The 17,888-nt window shown below is 51.2% G+C and overlaps 1 protein-coding gene across 7 annotated transcripts in view; it reads right to left on the reverse strand.

Annotated features, from left to right (window-relative positions):
• Window positions 1–17,888, reverse strand: part of USP46 (ubiquitin specific peptidase 46) — a 93,324-nt gene that overhangs the window by 44,580 nt on the left and 30,856 nt on the right. Inside the window, exon 1 of one of the 7 annotated variants that reach the window (XM_038556078.1) lies at window positions 14,891–15,047. The exons of 5 other annotated variants lie outside the window; for them this stretch is intronic. In XM_038556078.1, coding sequence (XP_038412006.1) covers window positions 14,891–14,926 — 36 coding nt within the window. In that variant the 5' untranslated portion in view covers window positions 14,927–15,047. Of the gene's footprint in view, window positions 1–12,376; window positions 12,407–14,890; window positions 15,048–17,888 lie in introns of those variants that run through there. One more of the 7 variants, XM_038556079.1, reaches the window with a different exon arrangement.

The following is a 17,888-nucleotide window of genomic DNA, read 5'->3' on the forward strand; positions in this document are numbered from 1 at the left end:
AGGTCACGAAGTTGTAGAGACAAACCCCTAACTCCAAAGCATCCCTTGAAATATCCACAGTGAGCAGCAGCACATCTGTCCTTTTCTGCAAAATCTCTACAGAGCTGCAACGTGTTTGAAGGAAATGTAAAATTGAGGTTGGAAGTCAGGAAAAACTCAGGATGTAATCAATAGGAAAATGGCTTTTTTCCCCCAGATGGTTTTCAGCTCCGTGAATCTTTAGCCAAATAGGGGAAAAAACAGAAAAAAAAAAAAAAAAATTAAGCTTAACAAGGCAAAAAGAGAAAACAGCATCAAAAAGTATTTTATACCTAACAATGAATACGCAATCTTGCTGCTCAAACTTCTAAGTTTTTAGATACGGACAATAATATAAGGCAAACAATGTAATAGGAAAAAAAGCTACCAAAAAAATGCATAACAAAATGTATTTGAGAGTGTGTGTGTATTTTTTTTCTTTTTAGATTTTTTTTCTTTTTTATTTTTAAATAATCTCTTCACCCAATGTGGGGCTCAAACCCACAACCCTGAGATCAAGAGTCACATACTCCAGGGGCTTAACTCAGTGGGTTAAGCATCCAACTCTTGATTTGGGCTCAGGTCACCATCTCAGGGTTGTGAGATCAAGCCCCCTGTCAGGCTCCACGCTCAGTGTGAAGTCTGCTTGGGATTTCCCCCTCTCTCTCCCTTTGCTCTTTCCCCTTCTCATGCAATCTCTCTGAAAAAAAAAAAAAAAAAAAAAAAGGAAGGAAGGAAGGAAGGAAGGAAGGAAGGAAGGAAGGAAGGAAGGAAGGAAGGAAGAAAGAAAGAAAGAAAGAAAGAAAGAAAGAAAGAAAGAAAGAAAGAAAGAAAGAAAGAAAGAAAGAAAGAAAGAAAGAAAGAAAGAAAGAATCACATGGTCCACTGACTGAACCAGCCAGGCACCCCAAAACGTGTTAATTATTAACACGCTTGCTCATCTGATTCTAACAGGGGTGAGGGAGTGGGAGGGGGGAAGAGAATTGGTATGAATTAGATATGGAAATTTTCCTTTTTTTTAAAATTTTTATTTATTTATGGTAGTCACACACAGAGAGAGACAGAGAGGCAGAGACACAGGCAGAGGGAGAAGCAGGCTCCAAGCACCGGGAGCCCGACGTGGGATTCGATCCCAGGTCTCCAGGACTGCGCCCTGGGCCAAAGGCAGGCGCCAAACCGCTGCGCCACCCAGGGACCCCCCTTTTTTTTTAATCCAAAGCAGGCTGCAAAATATCTGCTGTACTTCTAAATGATAGAAATGCAGGCTATAGTTCTGAGCCAAGAGGCCAGTTCCCCAGCCCCTTGAGCTACGCCCCCCGACCGCTCTTTCCGGCTACCTTCTCCTCACCATTCTGCTTCAGCGCCGCTTCTTCAAAGCCACCTTCCCTGACCTTTTTCTCTCACGGAATCCTGTATGTAGCTGCATAAAACCTATCACGATTTGTAGTAACATACTTGTGATTATTTAACGTGTTTTCCCACCGAACCACAGGGTGGCGAGCGATGGCCCCTGGGCCAAATCTGGCACGACCACTTTTGTAAATAAAGTTTTATTAGAACACGGCCACAGTCATCCATTTATTTCCTCCAGCCACTTTCACAACAGTAGAGTAGTTGTGACAGAGACATTAAGGCCCAGGAAGCCCAATATATTTACCGAAAAGCTTGCTAATCTCTCTACGCCAGACCACGAACTCTAGGAGGACACACTCTGTTAGGTCTGACTGGATTGCTGGGGCCTAACGGAGCATCTGCTGTACAAGGCACTTAAATAAATTTGCAAAGTGAACAAATCTGGCAAACGAGGACAGGTAAGTGGTATGTGCCACTCACCCAGGGACTTCATGTCTACATAATTCACTTAATCTTAACCACTAGCCTAAGCCAGATTACACATATTATCTGTGTTTGACTCGTGAAGAAATGCAGGGAAGCTGCCCACGTTCACTCAGCCTGTAAAGGCAGAGACGGGACTCAAATGTAGGCCATTCAGACTCAGAGCCCAGACTCCTGACCACCAGTCAGGGGAGACGACCTTTTCATTCATATTTTTAGTAATTCCACAGCTGCAGACACAGGGCGCAAGCCGAGAGCCAGAGCTCCTTCTGAGTGTGTGCTCTCTGGCCCTTGGCCACACACCGCCTCGTCCCCTAACCCCCAGGGGGCCACGGACCCCTGATCTACTCACCCGGTCCCGGTGAGCAACACTACACAAAACTCTCTCTCCAGCAAAATCCCTCCCGGGGACTCACAAGGCCTATTTCACAGCTGAGGGAAATGAGGTTAGTGGGGGTTCAGGCTCCTGCCGAGGTCAGGTGTACACTCACGATCTGAATACCGTCACACCGCAGCCCCAACACTGGGTGCGAGGGCGCCCCTCCGCCTCCCGGGCCTCTCCGGCTCTCCCCAGGGGCCAGCGTCCCCAAGAAGGCCGCTCAAGGACGTTTTCATTCTGCGCCACCATAGCAGGTCATTTCCAAGCCTCCTGTGATATGTAGGGAAAAATAAGCGAGGAAAAAAGCAAAAAATCTCAGGATGACTTCACTTAATGATCGCAACACAGAAACAAAAACGTCTGCTATTGAAGAAGGACGACCCTGGGACACATGATGACACGATGATCTCAAGTCATCACAGGAAGGGACATTAAAGAGGAGCTCGGGTTTGCAAGACAGCTCTCCACACGTCCAGCGACAGCGTAACAACCTCCTCGTGCAAAGGTAACACTGCGACTCAAAATGCAGAACAAAAGATGCTGGTATGTGTGTCTATCTTGCAGCTGAAGGAGGCGGGGGGGGGGGGGGGGGGGGGGGGGGGGGGGGCGGTGGTCACTGAACACCGTGCTCTGGAGGCAAAGACTCATTCCCAGTCGGGGGTTCTGCAAACCACCCCTCCCTCCCCACCCCTCCACCCACCACCCACCCCAGGATGCCGTCTGGCTTCTGGGGTCTCTCAAGCACCTCCCCTCCCAGGAACCCCTCCCATCACATCACTTCCCAGAAAAGCAGCTTGGCAGGGCCCAGGGATCCCCGCAAAGGCCCAGGGGTCTGGGAGGTCAACTGTGCAAATGTGACTAATAGGGTGATTGTGAGCATTCTCCATGCAGGGCCTGTAGTAATTCAAGCTTGAGGTCCCCGTCAATGACAATGGCAGGACACGGGTACCCCACCCCACGGCACGGGGCATGGCAGGGACCCATGTACCCGACGGCTCTGCGTGGCCCCCCTGCCCCCCGGGAGTGGTCCTGCACCATCAGAGCTATTTTGCTCCATCGGATAAAGACCTACCCAGGACTGACCGTGAGCAGAAAACATACAGTCCTGCACTCTCTTCTCTCGTCCCCAAACCGGGCGGCGATGGGAGAAAAGAGAGGAGTAGGGGGCACCCCATGGCCGCGTTATCAAGGCTAATAACTCACAACTAAAAGCAGGTTAAGATGTATGGATGGATCCAAAAAAGGAAAAAAAAAGAATATATGGATGGAGGGATTCCGTATCCGTCAGGTTTCATCATAAGAAAACAGGGCCTTGTGTGCTCATGTCTCTTCGGAGTTTTTAATCCCACTTGGCTAATGATTCTCTTTTTTATTGTATTTTACAAAAACATCAGTCTGCGACAGATTGAAAATAAAAGTAAAACCAGCCCTTCCCTGCAGACTGGGGAAATAATTGCCAAGAACAAAACAGTTAAATGAAATCGAGCTTGTTTTCCTGAACGTGTGAATAGCCTCTCCGGCTCACTCCTAACAAGAGAAACGCAACCTAAAAATATACCAGGACACGATTTTTTGCCCCTGACTGGCAAAGGAGCACAGGGTTTCTGGAGAACACGCTGCCTTGGCAAGGCCGTGGGTAACCAGAGTCGCACGTGGTGCCGGTGGAGGGCAATCTGGCAAAATCTGTCCAAGTTACAACCGCGAATCCATTTCAAAGAAGGGAGTCGTGGGCTCTCGTCCCACATATGCGCAATGACATGTGGACATATGGAAATCTGTTCCCAACAGCAAGGCTGGTAAAAACCACAGACCGCCCAGTAGCGGGGCTCTGGGTAAGGGAACGCGGTGCATCCAAGCAACCAAATACTCCGCAGGCATTAAAAAAGAATGAGGATGCCCTTCACCGACGAGCACCAGGCCACCTCCAAGGCACAGGGAGCCAGGGGCACATCGGGACGCATCAGCCCATGCTCAAAGCTCTAGCTGGGTTTTTAAAAACTACAAGGGACCCATAAGCATACCTTATATGTGCGTACGCTGCTGCACGGAAGCAGAAGAAACCACGAAAATGACCCGCGCCAGAGACAAGAGTCGGAGGATGCAACTATTACCAATATTAAATCCTTTTCTGCTACTGGAAACTTCTAGCATGGGCACTCATGCTACCTCTTTAAAAACTTTGTCATTAAAAAAAAACAAAACAAAACAAAAAAAACACTGAGCTTGGCTACTCCTTAGCTAGGAACACCGAACTGGGTATGCCAGGTTATACAGAAGGGTTTGTTAGACGGTTATCAGACGGCGAGAAGTCTTTGACTTCACAATGCGCCCTCCTTTATCAGGAAAGGGAAGGACACCGTATCCTGACTGATGATTACAAACGTTTTGCCACCATCAGCGCTGTGTCCAGCACTGGCCATCTCAGTTGGAAATCACAGCTTCTTCCTCCTTCAGCCCCCTCTGGGCTTGCCCCAACCCTAGTCCTGTCTCTGACTGGAAGCCACACTAGGGCTGCAATGGGGTGCTCCTCTTCTCACCACTGCTCACCAGCAGGAATGGTCCTTAATTATTAACATCTCATCCCCTGGAGAGGCCTAAGTCGTCTGCCCAATGTCGGGAAAACTACAAAGCGGCCGGGTCAACATTGGAACCTGGGACCTCAGGTACCGGGGCGCTTCCCGCTCCATCATTTGGACTCCAGTGTTGGTGGAAAAAACAGGGGCACTAGAAGAAGACAGTAGTAAAGCGGTCAGGCCCTGGGCTAAGCGCTAGACTCATGATTCCATTTCAGCCCCACAATGCCCCAGGGACGGAAGTTCTCTTGTCACCCCTATGTGATGGGTGACGAGCAGTCTGAGAGTGGGAACAATGGAACCTTCACATCCGATCTGGACTTGTGGAAAGTCCAACCAGATCCCTTCCACAGGCTAACCTGCCTCTCAGGGAAGCCGACCGACCTGTAAATCTACAATCCAGTTTAACAATATTCCTCTAGGGGTGCTTGGCTGGCTCAATCGGTATAGCATGCGACTCTTGATCTCGGGGTCATGAGTTCAAGACCCACGCTGCACACAGAGATTCCTTTAAAAAAAAAAAAAAAAGTGTTCCTCCAATAGCCAGTTATTTCAATTATCATAATGAACCTCTTATCTGGGCCAGTGCCTCCCCCAAATTATGAACCATGAATCCCAGAGGGAGGTGAGATCATTTTAGGTGGTACAAGTATGAACACTTAACTCTAGCAATTACGTGTTTTTTTTTCAATTGAGGTAAGACTGACACACTGCATTATATTAGTTTCAGGTGTACAACATAATGATTTGATATTTATATCTATAGCAAGTATGTTTTTGATAGGCATTAGAAAAGCATATAACTAGCTCATCGAACCCATAATATCAGATGTCTTAACACAAAATGAGGCCAAATTAAAAGAAGTTGAACGCATTGAAGGAGAACTACTACGAAGTTCAAGTGGTTCAAAGACATAGGGAATAAAAAGATATAATGAAGGTTGGGAATAAAAGAAACTATAGCATACAACACACACTAGTTCTGAATGTCACTTTTTTATTTTATTTGCTCTCCTCTCACTATACTACACTGCCTCTCTCACATGGATGAGCCGATAGCCCCAATAAATAAAGCACCCTGAGATGCTGCATTTAAATGGCTGTGTCCTGGGACGCCTGGGTGGCTCAGCGGTGGAGCATCTGCCTTCAGCCCAGGGTGTGATCCTGGAGTCCCAGGATCGAGTGCCACATCGGGCTCCCTGCATAGAGCCTGCTTCTCCCTCTGCCTGTGCACTCTGCCTCTGTGTGTGTGTGTGTGTCTCATGAATAAATAAAATCTTAAAAAAAAAAAAAAAGGTTGTGTCCTTTGATGGCTTAACTTTAGGAGGACCCCCAGCCTAGTTTACCCTGAATAACTCTGATTATACCTACAGTAGATCAATTAATACCCAATAGCTATTTGGAGCCCCCCACCCCCCACTTTAAGAAGTGTCTGACTTGCGGAGTAAATCAGAGAGCCTCTCTACTGTCCTGGCATCTGCTACAGTGCAGAGCTGAGTGGGGGAGAGCAGTGGGCCTCTCTCTAGCCCCATTCCTCCTCCTACCACAAACCAGTGAGAAGGGAACCCCCCACTTCCCAGCACCTGCAGTCAAAACCACACAAGGTGAATTTTGCCTCTGCTCTGGCCCAACCTCCTCCCCCCATCCCACTCCTCTCAAAATGCCCACTAGACAGCAGGTCAGATCGGAAGCAGAATTCCAAAAAAACAGTGATGTTCGGATGTCAGTGTGTGTCGTTCATGGTTTCTGGTATATCTATAAACTACTGGAACTTATTGGTAGCTTCCCCCAAATCTGTTCAGTTTAACAACAGCTCTGTGATTTGAGCAAACTGAAGGAAACCATTAATCCCCTACAAGAGTGAAAATTATAAAACGTAACATGTGCGAGCACATCACAGTCCACAAAATGCTTCCATAGGCAGCAGGATCTCCTTCGGGTCTTCCCAAAAGTGCCATGGGAAAGATACTTTGTCACCTGCCTTTCTGTGTTCCAAAGAGATGAGGAAGTAGGCTTTGCCATCTAGGGTCCCGAATCCCAAACTCGTCCACTTTAGATCTGGATGGAGGAAGGAATCACGTTCTTTCCCCGCCTGGGGACTGGCTGTTCTCAGTGTGCGCCCCAAGCTAGGAGAATCTGGCCATGCCCGAAACGCACACTCTCGGCCCCACTCCAGACCTACAGAATCAGACTCTGCATTTTAACAGGATCCCCAGGTAATTTCTGTGGACAGTAAAATCCGAGGAGCACTGCTTGACTGCAGGCATCTCTTCCATCCTACCAGGCTTACAGCTTTTCGCTCAGTTTTCCAGTAACCATCTGTTGAGCGCCCAGCACATGCCAGGCCCTGCGCTGAATGCTAAGAAATCAGCAGTGGACACGTACCTGGAGCTCCTGTCCTTGTGGAGCTGCCAGTCTGACACAGTAGTTTCTTGGTTTCGGAGGCAGATCAAAATCAGCTGTGGCACATGTTAAAAAAAAAAATTCCCAGGTGCCTAAAACCCACCCCAGATCTCCCTACGCCTCTGGACAGTCAGAAACTGAGATGAGGGCCGCGGAAGCTGCACATCAGAAAAACTCTGTTTCCTGCAACCACTTTGGGGAACCGTCTGGCAACACCTAGCAGAGCTGCAGCCGGACACATCCTATGAGCAGCACTTCCATTGCAGGGCCTGGACCCCGGAGAAACGAAGGCACCTGTGCAAAGAAGACACGAACGAGAACATTCACTGCAGCATGGTTTCCAGAGAAGCACGCTGCCTTCCCAAAAGAACTTCAAAAAGCGACTGGGTGAACAGGAGAACTTCCGAAGTCCAGCCTTGCTGTTGTGCTCAATGGAAGAGGCCCCGGACACAATGTTCAGCAAAGCATGGACGGGGCAGCTGGTGGCTCAGTGGTTGAGCATCTGCCTTTGGCTCAGGTCATGATCCTGGGGTCCTGGGATCTAGTCCCACGTTGGGCTCCCCGCAGGGAGTCTGCTTCTCCCTCTCCCTTTCTCTCTCTGTCTCTCATGAATAAATAAATAAAATCTTTAAAACAAAACCCAAAAAAAAACATGGACAATGTACCTCAATCAGAGAGACATGGCCAGGACAATGACGCATGCCAAATGTAGCCTCAACACTCAATCAACGATCCTCTCGCTTCTGGTCTATAATCTGCTTGCTGCATGTTCTCACCTCCTGGTCATCATTCCCTCAACCTCTAGCTTCCATCCCTTCCCAACCGTTCTGGACCTGTTCTTTGCTCTCCCCATGGGGTTCCCCCTGCATCCTCTTCCTCTCCCTCTCCCTATTTTCAGACAAAGCTGGGAAACTGCCCTGGAGTCCCCGGATTAAAACCAACCCAACACAAGCAACACGGGAAAAGATGTTCAGCCCCTTAGTAAACAGGAGAGTGAACCTGTTAAGTCACAAAGATATCACTTCACACCCATCAGACTGGCACAACATCAAGACAAACAATACTGGGTGCCTGCAAGCACGGAGAGCAGGTGAACTCCCCAGCGCTGCTGGATGGAATGCAAACTGGCACAACTGCTTCGGAGAGCAATCAGGCAATAGGTCAAGAGTTGAAGATGCCCGTTTCCTGTGATCCAGCAATTTCTCCTCAAGGTATATACCACAGAGAAACTTTAAACATGAGCATAGGGAGACAGGTTCAAATCTGTCATGACCAACGCAAAACATGGTAAGCCCAAGGGTGCACCAACGATAAAATGAATCTATCGTAGCATATTCGTGAGGAGTATCGTACGGCGGTTGATAACCTAGAGTTACGTGCATTTTAATGGATAAATCCCAAAACCACAGTTTAAACCAAAGCAAACCGAGAAGGAGAAGTTTAGTATCAGAGAGCGTGTCTAAAACATGATAAAATGATGATACATCTGGTTAATGAATATATGTACATACCTAGTAAAAGTCTATAAACACAAATGATAAATGCCAAGTTTGAAATAGTGGTCAGTGTCCGGAGGAAGGAAGAGTGAACTGAGGAAGGGTTCGCTTGTGTTTGTAGTATTTTATCTCCTCACTGGGTGGTGGATGGAAACCCACGGTGTTCCCTCTATGATTCTCCACACTTTTCAGTAGGCCCGAAATGTATCACCACCCAGAAGAGTCCCAAGTCTAAAGTACTTTAAAGCACGATCGGGCCCTGAAAATGGCATCAGACCTGGATGGGCAGGAGGAGACTGGACCAACAGGTGAAAAGTGAAGCTTGGAGAACCCATGGGGTTTCTTCCATACTCTTAACAAATATCCAGCACAGAGAACCATTCTTAAAATTGTAGTAAAATTTCACGTAGAGGACTTACAACATACCCCAAATTCTTGGCAACCATCTCAGGACAGAAACATTCCAAAAAGCCTTAATGCCAGGATTGATTGTTCACGCAGAACTTGTCTCAAAGTATCTGCTCGTTCATTTTGGGGTGGCTTTTCCTCTTAAAAGATCAGCAAGGCGTTTCAAACCCTCATATTAGCAATTGTGGTTTCACCACAATTGAAGGCAACTCTAACAATGTACATTAAAATATTTAGGCCAGAAGCATTAACTAGACTAAAAGACACCAAACTCTTCCAGTCTGTTTGCTTTGGGCTGGCTCCAAGGGTGGGCTACAGATAAAACCACCAGGAGATACCTTTCTGATGATGACACCGCAAAATTAAACACTATCATAAAGTCTCAAGTCATTTCGATGAACTAGACACGCCAGGCTGGGGAGAAAAGGGACATGGAAACTACAGAAATTTCTCTTAAATGGAAAGAGAACCAAAATTGAATTGAATTTCCATTACAACCCAAACCACCAAAATTCCACACCAGTTAAAAAATAAGTAGGTTTTATCGTATGGGTGAAATGGAACACCACGTTGATATCTAGAAAATAATATTGCAATCTTTCACGCTAAGTAAATATTGGCATTCAACTTTGTTTTCCTCTAGGATTCCAAGAAAAGACAGAGAAAAATCTATAGGCCTAATTGTCAGGTCCTGACCCAACACAAACATCTACATATTAGACTGGGAGACCAGAAGAAGAGAATTTTTCTTTCCACGTTAGCCCACCCCACCCCAGGCTGCAATTTTTAAAATCTGACAACTATCACAGTAGATCCTCACACATGACTTTATCCACTCCCAGATGATACATTAATCTAAGGTTACAGTCTCCAATTATCTTTTAAGAATGAGAAGCAACAGTACCAGAGGAAGAGACAAATTACGCCTTCTCCCAAATTACAAGATGTACATAGATATTTTTTTTAAATCTTAAAAACATTTTCCAACAGTCTCAAAACACTGCCTCATGTGACTGATTTAGCAAGATAAAACGACCTCTACACAATCCTCTAGTTTCAAATTTTTGCTAATTCTACTTTCCCTTCATATCAGGGTGATTTCATTTATTTAAAACAATTCAAATATGGCACTCACTATGGTGTCCAATAATATCCTGGGACTGTCCAATGAATGTTAAAATGCTAATGGCTGGTAAATTCGACACAGTTTTAAGTAAGGTGCTTAAGTCCTTAAATGGTTGCTAGACAATTAACAGAAGGAGATTTTTTTTTTTTACACTTTAAATATGTGTTTATTGTATGTCAATAAAGCTGTTAAAAAAAAAAGAAAATGATAGTGCTTGGTTCATAATGTACTGTGTTGAGGAGTTTCAAAGTGAAATAGCGGTGGGTCAGTCCCGAGCTAGAGGCTGGTACTTCTCCTGCGGTTGGCGGTGCTGGTGAGGCCAAAGGTCACCACTCCATCCTCACAGGACATTTTGCCTTCCAAAAGACTTCCCATCTGTGTGCTGCGTCAGTCAACGGTAGGTCGCTGCCACTGGCCCAAAGAAGACTGAGAGAGAAAGTGAACCCACTGGCCGTGGACCACCCCTGCACCCCCCACCTGGGTGCATCCTCTTTTGGGAAATCCTCAAAACCTCTATTCTTCCCTGAGCTTCTGACACCAGCATCCTCAGGGATGGACCGGGGATCAGCTCCCTGACCTCTACCCACCTCGGTTCCTCCCTCTTCATCAGGCTTTTCACACGTTGCCTTGAATTGATCTTTCAGATGCTCGCCCCATCTTGAGAAAGAGGTTTCTAATAAAGACTCTTAAGAAATATTGTTCATGAAGAAGCCTCGGACAACCCAAAAAAAATGGACAACCCAGCTTTACAAGGTGAGAAAGACTAACGTCTCAAGAAATACAACCACCTGTCCAAAGGCACCATCACGCTCAGGCTGAACTAAAGAGCCACAGGAAGAACAGATGCCAGGTCTAAGTTACACTGACTGTAGTCATGTCCTCACATAAAACAAAAGATAATCAGACTCTGGTCAAATGCAAATTACATTAAGAAACATCCTGCTGTGTTCATCAGTCTTTTGGTTGTATTGCTTCTGAAATTCTGTTCAACCTTCATCTGTGCAGATAACACACCGGATTGAAACTGTTGAGTCTTCACCAATGCTGTGCCCACAAAATAAGAAACTGCTGAGTTCCATGGGGATAGGGACTCCCCTCATTCATTTATGAAGCACCTACAGCAGTATATGCCAACACGCTCATAGCCTCATAGCCGATCCTCAACAAATGGGTGCTTATGGGGACAAAAACAGAGTCTATCTGACACACGGCATTTTCTCTACAGTACATCTTACGGCGCTATCAACAAACGAATTTAAGATTTCGAGGATTCAGACCAATTTGCGTTGGTACAAGTCACATTTCTAGAGGACGCATTTGGTTTCTCCTCAACAAACGCTGCCTCTTCACAAAATTTCCCAGGCTCTTCCAACTGAAATCTTAACCAGGAAAAACAACAACAAAACCCCACAACTTTCCATTTGTTGGGCCACAAAAATACAAAGGGAGTTAAATCCATTGATCTGGACAGAAAATCAGAGGATTATCAACAAGGGACATTTCCTCATGCTTGGCAGCAGCTAGTACCTTTTAAAAATTACAACACACCAGCCAAACAAGCTTTACTATCTCTGAACCAGACACGCTGTGTGGCTAAGCTGACACAAGCAAGCTGATCAAGGATCACTATGGCAGGAGTTCACATGGATGTAAAACTGAAACAAATAGCAACGATCATTAAACTTCCAGTGGACCACAAAACTTCAGTGGGGAAGGAGACAAGCAGAGGGATGTGGATATTTTCCAACACCCCGATAACTAAAACCGGCAGAAGTGTGAGGGGGAAAAAGAAGGTGCTCGTTTCTCGATCACAGAAAGGATTGGCTACAAGTTGTGTTTCTGCTCTGCTGGGTCCTTTCTTGTCTGGTTGAAGAAACAAATCTGCCTTTCAAAGCTAGGTCTCGGCTTGCTCAAGTCTTACCTAGTCTTTTAACACCCTTTCTGGACACATCATCCTGCTTAAAATATGTCAATGTGCCTCCTTAAAAAAAAAAAAAAAAAAAAAAAAAGCAACTGGCACTTGCTGTTACAACAGCTACGCAAACCAGCTAGGACCTAATCATGTTAGGAGTGGAAAAGCCCAATTAGAGCCCCAGAGAGAAACTAAACAGTAAACAGAGATTCAGACAAGACCTACCTGGAAACAATTCATCATCCAGTGAAGAATCTAGACAGGGGTCTGGTGAAAATGTACGTTTGATCAGGTGAAAAGACAGCAGTGTCTTCATCACCAAGCCTCCTGGCGTGGGAAGTGAGACTGGGAGGGACAGGGGTGACCGGAGCCGGCTTTTACACGGGGCGGGGCTAAGGATTCCCATCCCAGCCCTTGTATACTACTGCCTTTCGGCGTGGTTTGCATAAATGAACGTGGGGCTTGTTTGTAGTAGTGGCTGCTTCCACCAGGTCCAAGAACGGATCATCTTTGTTGTCCTTTAAACCATCGGAAGGTGACATAACAGTGAGAAAGATGTTAATAATAACAGCTAGTCCTCACTGAGTACTCGCTATGTACTAGGCCCTGTAGGGCAGGAGTTCATTTAATACGACAGGCTAATGAGGCAGGGACCACTGTCATCCCCTCTTTCTGAACAAGGAAAGTAAAACAGCAACTTCTTGTTCAAGGACAAAAAGCTGGTACGTGTTAGAACCAGGACTTGCACTTGGCTCCAGACACAGTGTCCAGACGGGCACAGAAAAATCCCTACTTAGGAATTACTGGCTCCTCCCTTCACCCGGGCGAAGATCCTAACTCTGGTGCCCTTCGCAGGGACTCAGCACGAGGTGTCAACTCTGCCAACACAGCCTGCACGAGAGCACGTCTTCCCTGCAGCCCGCCTCCTTGAGTTTTATGGGACACTGGTGGTGACACTATGCCCAGGTGTGCCAAGAAGCCCCAGCCGCACTGGGGCGGTGCGGGGACGGCTGGACGCTGGCTTCCTCTTGGGACATGGTCGCTCTGGAGTTCCCAGTCTACTTCCCTATAGAGAGGGATCACCCCAGGCAAGCAGGGGGGGAACACCACCAGGAGCTGGGAGGCTGAGGCCACTCAGCACGCACGAGAGCTGCTCTGGTTTCACAGATCCGCTCAGAAAGTGGTCTTAGCAGAGACAGCAATCGGGAAGAAAGGCATCATCACCTTTTCCCTGCACCAAGCCACTGTTAATGCCACTCGACGGGAAGGGGCAGGAGCCCTGTGTCTGTGTGGAGAAGGAAGGAAAGGAGAGGAAATGGACCGGCTCCAGGAGCCACCCACCACATCTACCTGGTCCTGCGCCAACACCTTTGCGGCTCTCACCCTGGGAAGCCCCAGCATTTGCTCTGCATTTGCCCGCAGCAGCGACGTCCAACAGCGCTGAAAACTGAAGCCAGCGCCTGTGGGTCTCGATTCCACCCCTGAGCTACCACAAGGCTCCCCGATGCTCCGTGGCCCCGCGTTCATCTTGCAGGAGAATGTGGGGCAGAAGATTTAAAAAGCTGTGTGACGGGGGAAGGGTACCCCGATCACCTTACCCCCAGGCTTCTCCAGCAAGCCTTCTCAGATTCCCTGTAGGGGCCTGTACGGTGAGCTTCAAGGGAGGTTTTCCCCAAACCGGCATTAAACGGACACGTGTTCCAGCTGGAGGAGGGGCCCTTGGATGGAGGGCAAGGGGACCCCGGAGGGTGAAGGCAAAGCACGCGCTCCCTCGCCCTGCCCAGGAGGGCCACTGCCTCCCTCATTCCCGGGGGCCAGCAGAGCTGCCCGAAGCTCTGACAAGTGGGGGTGCCGGCGGGGTGCACCCTGGGAACCCGAGGGCCCGAGGCTGTTCCTGCAAAAAACTGAAGAGGGAGAGCACAGGGGGGAACCCAAGTTAAGCGAGGCCACGTGATGGGCCCAGCCCCGCCAGGGCCGAGGTGTCGCCGACGTCGCCGGCCTCTGCGCTCTGCGGGGCGCGCAGCAGAAGGGGCAGGAGGACCCTGGCGACCTCCTCCTCCTCCCGCCCCGGGGCGGCCCCACCCTCGGGGCCTCCGAGCCGCGCGGCCAAATAACCTTGTCCTCCTTCCCCAGGCGGGGAACCCGAGGCATCCGCAGGCAACGCCGCGTGCCCCGCCCGGGGGAAGTTCCCTCGTGCAACCCGAGGCCGCACCTCGTCCCGGCCTCAGCCCGGTCCAGGCACCGCTCCGCCCCCGCCAAGTGCATTGTCAACGCGGCCGAAGGGGCGAACTCAGGACCGCGCGAGGGCGGCCGGGGACGGCGCAAGGGCAGGGGGCGCCCCGCCCCGCCCCAGACGCCCCAGACGCCCCCGAGACGCCCCCAACGCAGCCCGGGGCGGAGGAGGCTCGCGGGTCCGCGGCCGCGAGGGGGCGGGGGGCCCGGGGGGGGGGGGAACGGGGGGCGGGGGCCCGGGCCCTCCCCCAACGCCCCGGGGCCGCGGGCCGCCCGCCGAGCGCGGGGCCGGGAACTTCTGGCCGCGCCGCGCGGACCCCGCCGCCCCCGTCCCCGCCCCCTTCCCCGTCCCCGTCCCCGTCCCCGTCCCCGTCCCCGTCCCAGTCCCCTTCCCCCGCCCCGGGCGCCCGGCGGGGGGCGGCTCCCGCGTCCCTTTCTTCGCCTCGCCGCGCCGCGCCGCGCCGCGCCCGGGGCGCGACCCCCGAGGCGGCGGCGGCTGCCACTCACCATATTACAGATGGAGGCGATGTTTCGGACAGTCATTAGTCTAAAGGTTGCAGCGATCCCGCACCGCCATCTTTATAAGGTGAAAACAGGGCTGTCCATGGTGGCGCGGCGGCGAGGCCGGGCGGCGGGAGGCGGCCTGGGGCCGGCGGGCGGCGGGCTGGGAGCGGGAGGCCGGCGGGGAGGGCGGCGGAGGAGGAGGGGGCGGGGGCGGGGCGGGGGCGGGGCGGGGCGGGGCGGCGGGAGGCGGGGATGGCGGAGCGAGGGAGCCTGGGCCGCGGCCGGCGGCGCGGGGAGGAGGGGCGGCCCGAGTGCGCCCGCCGCCTGCAGCCCGCGCCCCGAGCGCCCCCGCCCGAGCGCCCCGAGAGCCCTCGCCGCGTGCAGCAGGCGCCCCGAGCGCACCCCGAGCGCCCCTACCCCGGCCCCCCCGCCGCACCCCGAGCGCCCCGAGAGCCCTCGCCGCGTACAGCGAGCACCCCGAGCGCCCCTACCCCCGGCGCCCCCCGCCGCACCCCGAGCGCCCCTACCCCGAGCGCCCCTACCTCGAGCGCCCCCGCCGCGCCCCGAGCGCCCCCGCCCGAGAGCCCCGAGAGCCCCCGCCGCGTGCAGCAGGCGCCCCGAGAGCACCCCGAGCGCCCCTACCCCCAGAGCCCCCCGCCGCACCTCCGCCCCGAGGTCCCCAGCGCACCCCGAGCGCCCCCGCCCCAAGCGCCCCGTGCGCCCCCCGCCGCAGCCCGAGCGCCCCTACCCCGAGGCCCCGAGCGCCCCCCGCCCCCCTTCTCCGCGCCGCGTTATGTCCCGCTCCCCCGCTTCGGGCTGCCGCGGGGGGCCAGGCCCTCGGCCGCGTGGCCGCCGCAGCCGCGCCCCGCAGGTGCCCCGGGTCGACCCCGAGGCGGCGGGGGCCCGCGGGTAACCGGGGACCGCCCGGGGCGCCGGGCGCCTGCAGGGGTCGCGCGGGCTGCGGGGCGGGGCCGGGGCGGGGACCCAGCCTCTTCGTTCCCGCCGCCCGGCCCGCAGCAGCCCCGGGATCCCCGCGGGGTGCGCGCCCGGCGTCCGACCTTCCGGCGGGGACCCGCGGAGCGAGCCGGGTCGGGCCAGCCCGGGAAGGGGCGCCGCGAGGGGAGGGGATGGGGTCTGCGCGGAGGGGAGGCCAGCGACGCGCTCCGGCTCGGGCTCGGGCAGCGAGTGGCCGCAGCAGGTGCGAAAGAGCCGTCCGCGTCCTGGGGGAGCACTAGACGCGGGCCAAGGAGCAATTGCAACCCACGCAGACCGGGAACCCAACTTTTCCGCATCTCAAAAGGGGCCTCTCTCTCTCGGGGACCCAGCCTCATGAGGCTTGGAGAAGGGGGTGCTCTTGGTTCATGCACATTTCCTGCAGAAAAGGTCGTGGCTTAAAGCGTGAAGCCCCACGGTTGAGCCCATTTGGCCCACTCCGAATGTGAAACAGTTGTACAAAGTTGCACTTCAGTGCTTCCTTTCCTTTTTTTCTTTTTCTTTTTTTTTTTAAGATTTTATTTACTTATTCACGGGAGACCCACAGCGACAGAGGCAGAGACACAGGCAGAAGGAGAAGCAGGTGTCTTGCCAGGAGCCTGTCGCAGGACTCGATCCCACGACCTGGGATCACACGACCTGAGCCAAAGGCAGATGCTCAACGACTGAGCTGAGCTCCCCCCCCCCCCCCCCCCCCCCCCCCCCCCCCCCCCGCCTCCAGGCTCAGGGTAGTGCTTTCAACAGAAAAGTTCTGCGAGGGGGAACCCGCAATCATTCTTAAACCACCGATACATTAATGACAAACTAAATTAGAGGATAAACTGATAATTTGAAGCTTTTTTTTCTGACATACTGGGAAAATATCACACTCCCTAGCCTCCATTATTTACGAAGTGTTACTGGTGTCAGGTACTGCAGGCCATTGATTGCCGAGAACTTCAGACCTGGGGTGTAGAGGAAAGACAACTGCTGAGTGAAGTTCTCTGGGAACTTGTTGTTGGCTCTATATATGCCAGTGCGTGTAAGGAATAATATTTTGGGGATCCCTGGGTGGCGCAGCGGTTTGGCGCCTGCCTTTGGCCCAGGGCACGATCCTGGAGACCCGAGATCGAATCCCACGTCAGGCTCCCTATATGGAGCCTGCTTCTCCCTCTGCCTGTGTCTCTGCCTCTCCCTCTCTCTCTGTGTGTGTGACTATCATGAATAAATAAATAAAATCTTAAAAAAAAAAAAAAAAGGAATAATATTCTGGCTTCTGTTAAGTTGTTCAGCCATCATCTTATTCCCAAAAACATAGTGATGATAATAGTTAACTACGATTTCTTATCATTTTCAGTCATGATGTTCTTTACATTCATGACCCTCAATCACTTCAGATGATTATTATGTCTTTTGCAGATGAATAAAATAGGGATTAGAGGGTTAGGTGTCCTACCTCCACGGTGTTACAAATGCAGTGGGAGAGCACCATGGGAGAGTGGAGGACAGCAAGATACCCAGTATGGCCGGTTGGGTAAGAGGCCTAGAGAGGTTTTAAGACTTGAAGAAAATCACAAAACAGGTTCAGGAGCAAACGTGAGTCTAAAACCCAGGCCTCACGACTCAATTTCACAGACATTCCATTCGAAAGGCATTAATCCAATGCCTTAAATGATAGGGAAATTTTATACCGTAATAGAGTTCAGTATTTCTGCCAATATTGGCACAGTGGCTTGAAAGTCCAGGGGATTGAGAACACCACTGACATAATGGAAATAGAACATCATCTGATTACTGAGTGCTATATCAGCACGTTCAGAGGATCTTTTGCATGCCTTCTAACAGCCTATGGCCTAAAACCGAAGTGTTCAATATAGACGAACATCCAGATTGAAATGCAGGCAGTGAATTACATACACAACAAATCAATGAACACAGATCTTGTCAGACTCATGAATAATTAAATACATTTTTACACTAACACAAGGTTAGTATTCACACAGGTCTAAATTGGAAAAAGCATCAGTCA

This window comes from Canis lupus, chromosome 13, assembly GCF_011100685.1.
Source record: "Canis lupus familiaris isolate Mischka breed German Shepherd chromosome 13, alternate assembly UU_Cfam_GSD_1.0, whole genome shotgun sequence".
In the NCBI taxonomy this organism is placed as follows: Eukaryota; Metazoa; Chordata; class Mammalia; order Carnivora; family Canidae; genus Canis; species Canis lupus.